General features: G+C 35.0%; 1 protein-coding gene across 1 annotated transcript; it reads right to left on the reverse strand.

Moving 5' to 3' along the window:
- Window positions 1-4000: 4000 nt before the first annotated feature.
- Window positions 4001-5918, reverse strand: LOC132546895 (cocaine esterase-like). The gene is made up of 2 exons (XM_060210623.1): window positions 4369-5918; window positions 4001-4175 (listed from the first exon to the last, which is right to left on the reverse strand). Exons 1-2 carry the CDS (start codon window positions 5916-5918, stop codon window positions 4001-4003), a joined length of 1725 nt encoding a protein of 574 aa, XP_060066606.1.
- Window positions 5919-7815: the final 1897 nt, after the last annotated feature.

Here is a 7815-nt window from a genome sequence, read left to right on the forward strand (position 1 = left end):
AAGGGTTAACGCCGATCTGTTACATATAGAAAGATAAAGACGGCCGTAACAAATCAGAAATGGAACCCTTCGCACAACAAATTGATATCATTAAGAGGATATTTGTGTTATATTTCGTGTTTTGACAGATTCGTGAAACTTTTTAAACTAACATATTGGTTTCAATCATTTATTGATGATGACTGAATTACAAAATTGTATTGTTTGATGTGCATTGCGTATGTTATTCAGTTGATATTTCCTCCTGATAATGTTCAGAGTGCATATTTCCTTAGCAATCCTTCGCCGACTCAGCAAAATCAAGATAAACATCATTCATTTACTCGTTGGTTTGAAATGGCCCATGTGACGCAGTATATTGTTCTTGAAAGTTGTATCAAAACTAACAGAAAACGTGATAAATCTTCTAATGATTAAGACTGGTTCTCGCTCTCAATATATGTTTTCCCATAATGACTGAACAACAACACCAAAATATCAATAGAATCTTGATTCAAGCTCAATGAACTATGAACTAGATTTACAAGAAGGCTCCTGAAGTAATACACGTAGAATACAACAGATATTCCTGGGGGTAAAAGTCTCCTGCTTTATCGACGACATGTCGTATAAGCCATGGTCAATTAATGGAATTGATGTCACCAAATGAGATAAAGGTAAAACTGTTAAAAAGCCACAATGAAACCAACATGCATATTAACGATTATCAACCACATTTAACTTAATATCACACAAAGAAATAGAATGTGGTCTTTATGACGATCATAAAACTTCCCTATATTCATCATCAACCTGCATCTCTCGAAAGTCTGCGTTTAGAGTTTATCACATCTTGGCGGATTTGTTGCATGGTTGGTAAATATGATATAGACATAGTCAATATGTATTCAAAATTTCAAAAAATTCAAAATATATAACATAGCTCATTTTTTATTTATTCCATATTGACCAGAAACATGTGGGATTTCAACATAGAAACACTGTTTCTTAGTGTTGTTTTCAAATGCGAAAACGAAGTCAGTTATTATTTGTCTACTTACAGAAAACAATAAAGATCTTTTCAGAGTGATGATTACAGCGAGAGATAAATGCATAACTGTTTAAGAGCAAGTACAATGTGATCAAAGTTATGAGATAGGTCCTTACGTCATAAAAACAAGAGATCCAAGGGGAATCTTGACGCCCATGATTGTTTGGTCTTCATTTTTTTTTTTTTTTTTTTTTGAAACTTGTATATTTTCCCTTCTTTTATCTTCCTTCCTCTTATTTCTCTTATTCCTACATATAAAATATGAGAAAGATCCATCCAGTACTTCTCAGGAATGAGCGATTACAGACTTCTGTTGTCACAATCCAGAGCCCAGAATGCAAAATCCACATTTTGTAGAATCAACCAAGTAGGAAAGATACATGTACATATGTTTGAATTGATTTTCCTCTTCAAATATTGAAGCTTGCATCAGTACGGAAGCTATGTATTAATTTGTTATTGCCATCTTTATTAAAATGCGTATCTTAATTATAGCTCTATCACTCTTCGTAAAGGACCTAATAACATCCAATAAGGAGTCATGTTCTGGCGACCTTCGCACCATCTGTACTTAATAACAGATGAATGGCCCGAATGACATCTACAGCAAGTCATTTCGTCACAACATGTAGACCATTCTGATAAAAATTCATATATTTATTTTCGCTCAGGTAGCATTTTAATCACATTGACATAAAGATATGCTCTAGCTTCAGTCGACATGTTGTGATGAAATGATTTAATAAACAACTAGGATTATGCAAGCTATTTCGTCTACCTTCGTTCACTTTCAAAATTCGATAAACGGTAATGTGCTTGGCTAAGGCAAACTTTTAACAGAACATGACCTGTTATGAGATGTTGTTAGATCTTATTCGGATCTGCATTTTAATCAGACGGTTTGTTACCTGAAACATTGTAGAAAAATAGTCATTTCTTAACATATTAAAAAAAAATTAAGAATTAAGAAAATTCAAAATGAACGAATAATCCTTATTTGATCTATTTTATTCAAATTACTGTTTACCTTATTCTCAAACTATCTAGGTTTACTTGGGTCTAGTTAGGACATGCCAGACCCTATTGTCAATATTAGCCGTCACCGGTCCACTTAAACATGGTGACAGAGAACACCGAGAGACAAGTGTTTAACAGTGATCTAGATTATGACCCGATAAATGTATACATGCATGTACTATGAACTTATTTCATTTCATACTTTTAAAGGCCGTAGTATCAAAAACATCAATGTAAAACCTGATAGGAGAGTTACCGCTTCTAATATCAGGTTCACAGATTCACAAAATGTCCATGAATGGTTTGCTTACACATGAACATAGTGGTAAGCGAGTAAGTTGAATTACACAGTAAATGTATCGTCCATCTTTACATATCAAATCATACTTTTTTGTCACTTCACAAGTTATCCCAACATGCCATTATCAGTTGGTGATATGTTATTTTCTCATATTTAATGATAAAATGCATATTCCGTTAGTGGGTCATATAAATGCCACGGTAAATATCATAATCCATTAGATTGCTTGCTATGTGTTAAAATCGTTGTCAATAATACTTGAATTTTCATTCCAACGGTAAATGCTATGATCAGGCCTCAAAATACACACATATATTCAACCATTTTGTATAACCATATTATAACTATGATGATAAGAGAAATGATTTACATCGTAACAACAATTTAATGTCACTTTCGTATACTGTAAATACATGAAGTTTTTCCGTTGAATTCATTGTTACACTTAATCCACGAATTTATATGTCCATAAAATGTTAAATATATAAATTGCCATGAATTATAGTTCTTCTGAATTTCGGGAGCAAAATATATTTCCACAAAATCAAGCAAACCGTGCACTTTTTGCAAAACAACCGAATATGAGCCCAACGATGATAAATAATTTCGGGAGACGTAATATAACACATACACCACATGCTTATATCACGTTCATGACATCCATGTTTCCCTAAATGCTATATCAGCCTGTCTGGTTTACTTGTTTGGACAATACGCAATACTTCGAACTTCTTTTTCATGGGGTTGGGTTGTCATTATTCTCATTATGTTTGAATAGTATTGAAATAGTTTGCTCATTCGGAAATATATCAATATAAATGTATTCCAATCAGTTCAGATTTCCCTTGGTTAAAAAAATGTGTACAAATTATATTGACTCTTTTAATATTAATATTATTTTCATATTTATATACACATCGATTGTCTGGCTATATGCTTATCTTTATAAAACTGCACTGTTACAAATTAAAATACATTCTTGATAATGATATCAAAATATGAGATAAAAATGTTTTTCGACATCTAATTATGGGACGTTTTCCAGTCGTCATTAAGATTTCATTGAGAAATAATTTATTTCTTTGTATGATATGACACTGGACGTTGGTTCCGTTGTTGTCTACCTTGTTATTTGAAAACCTATTACTTACATGGATTGACCGAGCTTTACATTACGGGTGTCGTTGATGAAGCAGAAGACGCTTAATCTTCCGGAACACCTGGTCTTTTCACCTTGTTCTTTTTCAAGAGTTCCCGTGTAATTGTTTATTTTGGTCATATTTTGCCCTTGTTTTATTGAATTTAAGCTTGGATTAGGAATATGTTGACATATTGGTATTTTCTTGTTGATCTATATATGCATTGTACACGTGATTTGCTCCGCTACAGTTAGTGATAAAGCCAGCTGTTATAAAACAAATACATGACGAAAGTTTTAAGTAAAAGTTCAATTTTAAAACTCATCGTTATCAGGGATTCACAATGTATAACTTAAATTCATCCTGAGCTAACTACAAGACCTAAAGTAAAGTTTTAACACATTTTCTTACAATAGATTCACATAGTACACAGTATAACTTGATTTCAGCTTGAACTAACTACAAGTCAAACACAAAGCTCACATGCTGTAGACTGAATCTTTACTACAAATCCTAAAGCTCAGTCTTAACACTCTTCCTAAGCTTATTCGGGATATCCTCAAGCAGTAACTTCATGCGCTCTGAAAATACATTCTGATCCATGACAGGTTCTACATTCAAATTCATGTAGTTATGTTCGTTTGGACCAAAGGTCTTCCAGAGAACGCGGCCCTCGCCATTGGGATTTCTGAAAATGATGAAAAACAGGTGGTTTGAATTAGCAGCACAAATAATTTTATGAAACATAACATTGAAATATTGAAAATAGCAAAACATCAATTTTATGTGCAAGTGGTTGAGTCCAATAAACTACATCACAATGGATCAACGACAACAAGGTTGATAATTCGAATATAATGACAAGAAACTTCATCACCTACCCCGTTTTAGCAAAATTACTCCAATAGCTCACAAGAATTTCGGTCATTTCTCGTCCTTCCGTACTGGATAAAGATTCGTCGAGTTGGTACATGCCATCCGGACCAAAAAGGTACAATAGATCAACTCCATGTCCAGCTCCGTCTCTAGACCAGTTATAATTGGGAACTACAAAGGGAAACGTAATGCCCTTTGAAAACAAGTATTGGTATGTATTCGAACTGGCTCTTTCCCTTGAATGGAAATTCAGTAATTGTTTAGTTGGAGCAACGAAAGCAATGTCTCCAAACAAATTTGATATACTTCTGGATTGTTCTTGGATGTTTTCCTCACTGTAGGCTTTACAGAGCATTTCCGGTACAATGGTTTCATCGTTGTATGCTTGTCTGGCAAACGCAGGGGCTAAATCCTCACACAATACAACAGTTGGAATACCGTCTGATACATTAAAGTTCCTGGACTCCTGTAACTGCATGACAAGAAATGGAACAACTGAACCTTCATTGTCCGTCGTTCCTGCCATCATGTCAAGAGATCGAAAGAAAATGGATTCTTTAGATGTCAAATCCTCCAAGCTTTTGTCTGGATTTCTAACGAGCAATTCTCCGTCAATAACCGGCCATAGTTGTGGACTAATGGGTATATCTCCAAAGTCCGTTGTATTAGGGTCGTTTTGAGCTTTAAATAAATCTTCAGCAGATTTTTCCTTCAGACAACTTACAAGAGCTTTCCGGTCAACAGTCGAGTCGTTTTCAGTGATACAGCCAACATAGCTACCAACTCTCTTGGTAAGTATGAATGGATCCTTAACCTCCCAAAAATCACCAATTGAAGCTCCACTCTGAGGAATTACGCGTTTAAATAGTCCTTCATTGCTTGGAATAACTGATAAATAGGAAACAGCGAAGCCTCCTGCCGATTCTCCGAAAATGGTAACCGATTCAGGGTCGCCTCCGAATGATGCTATGTTTTTATTTACCCATTTCAGTGCTTCTATCATGTCCCATAGTCCATAGTTACCCGGCAGGGCGGCATCTCCTGTACTTAGAAATCCGAAAACTCCGAGACGGTAGTTAATACTGACCACAATGACATCTTTGAGTACTAAAAACGACGGATCCAGGAACCAGCTATTTCCTATCTGAAAACCTCCGCCGTGAACCCAAAACATGACGGACTTTTTCTCTGATGTTGAAACCGCCCCTGGCACATATATGTTAAGTTGAAGGCAGTCTTCTGAAGTAATGTTATTTTCTGCTTTTACCCAAAACTCTGGTAAAGAGTGAATATCTTGTATACATGAAGGTCCGAAAACAGTGCCGTCTAAAGTTTCCTTCCATGGTTCAATGGGAACAGTCTTCTCAAATCGAAGGTTGCCCAAGGGAGGTTTAGCATAAGGAATATTCCGGAACTGAACTATATCATGTCCGAGAGTAGGAACAACAATGCCTTTGATTGGACCGGAAGGAGTGTTGACTACCGGGAAGGACTGTGAGGCAGCCACAGCCAGCAATGATGCAAGCCATACAATCTGGTACACAGTCATGATCATCTGAATTCCGTATAAATGAAAACAAAAACAAATGACAACGAAATAACAGGGAATGTACAATAATCAGAAAATTCCTGTATCTATACTTATCAAGCCTGTTGTGTTGGAATTATTTGACTTTGAAGATAGAGGACCCAGGGGTCAGCATAATCTTTTTGATATACCTGTTAATTGAAAACGTTACCATACATGCTACTGCTTTATGATCTCTTGACATTACATGATTAGCCCTATATTATATTGAGGACACTTTCTTTTCTTTATACTATCAAAGTATTGGATGGTACTGGTGGCTTCTGCTGCAGCCGCATATATATTGATGTCTTTAAATAACATAAACTTTCATGGTATTTACACACCATAATTGGAAATCAAAGTCACTAAAGATTCTTCTACATCAGCCGCTTGTATGATAAGCGTGATGGTTTCAATTTCGCTATTGTAAATTTTCCATTTCTGTATAGCAATACCCTGCATCCAAGACCTAAGATATTTACATGTCGCAGTTGATTCGATATTCAGGGCCCTGTTCCAATTACCAAGATTTTCGTGCAAGAAATCGTCAACTGACTGACAAACTCGTAACACAATGTTTCAAAAGATAATGGTTGATGACAATTATGGGTAAGTTTTCATGTGTCGTCAGTGATGAAGTAGACACTTATTCTTATGACCTTATTCTCCTTGAACTCTACGTATATATATACATATATATATATATAGTATATTTTGCCCTGGTTTTATTCAAGTTGAGTTTGGATTATGATCATATGATATGTCGGGTAAATTTCGTTTCTGAACGGAAATATTAATTTCTAAAAATCGCTGATATACATATATTTTTCATTAAACATGAAATAAAACTGTTAGTTAACTTTCTTTTTTTTCGAATAAGATAACAAAAAAAAAGGTGGGAGAGAAATTACAGAACTGCCTTCTCCCCGCCTACTTCGCCATTGATATGAAATGCCAGCATATCCAAAATCTTACTTTATATATAAATTCAGAAACAGAGCAATACATACACAATGAAATATCCCTTCACTTCATACGTACATGTGATTATTTCTGAGAAGATCGATACCATATCTGTGACTATTCAGAAAAATGTGTCGAGATAGACGTTCTTTGCAATGGTCCATTATTTTCTGTTTTTTAATGCGTCAGTTAATTCTGTATCAGTTGCGTCCCTTTTAACCAGAGCCCAGTGGCAAGCGTATGTCACTATTTGAATAGCATCTTCTTGACAAAACATAACAATAACGTAAAATAATCACAAATTTCAATTTTGAACGTTTTGCTACACTATGCAAAGGTGGATTTCTTATACAGAACGCACCTCCAAATAATGTGAATGCTTACCTTAATGAAGCAGTAAGTAGTAGGTTCCGTACTCTCCCTTTTCTGTGTGTTAAACTGTCGATGCCTGCCTTTAAATCGATAAATAAATCATACATTTGTACAAGAGTTGTCGTTCCTTAAAATCATTTTCATGCAGGCCTCAAACCACTGTTTCACTTCAGGGCCGTTATACACGGCAAATTGAAAATTCGAGTCAGTTAGTCAATATTTTCTAGGCTCAATTATAACATATATGTTCATATTTTTTTTACTCGGGGTTGTTGTACAATATCTATTGTAGTGTATGAATTTTTCTTTGACGTCATATTTATGTCTGTTGGTGTGGCAGGACACATTTAGTGAGGAGGCTCAAGTAGTGATATATGATTTTGAGCCCTCGGACTTTGAAACAGTTATTTGGGAAACTTTTTAAAACAAATTCGGAAAATCACAGCGTGTTTTGCAGAAAGTTTCAGCGAACTATATGTGCGATACTGGTCACAATTATGCAGGTTTTTGTTATGTCCTGTTTTCAACTACTTCGAATTACCGGTTA

Source organism: Ylistrum balloti, unplaced genomic scaffold, assembly GCF_031769215.1.
Source record: "Ylistrum balloti isolate Yb309-2 unplaced genomic scaffold, AGI_CSIRO_Ybal_v1 Utg369920, whole genome shotgun sequence".
Classification (NCBI taxonomy): Eukaryota; Metazoa; Mollusca; class Bivalvia; order Pectinida; family Pectinidae; genus Ylistrum; species Ylistrum balloti.

Coding starts and splice junctions, on each gene's coding strand:
- LOC132546895 (XM_060210623.1), bottom strand. CDS start 5,918: ATGATCATGACTGTGTACCAGATTGTATGGCTTGCATCATTGCTGGCT. Junction 4,176..4,368: donor AGTAATTTTGCTAAAACGGG/GTAGGTGATGAA, acceptor CATCATTTTCAG/AAATCCCAATGGCGAGGGCC.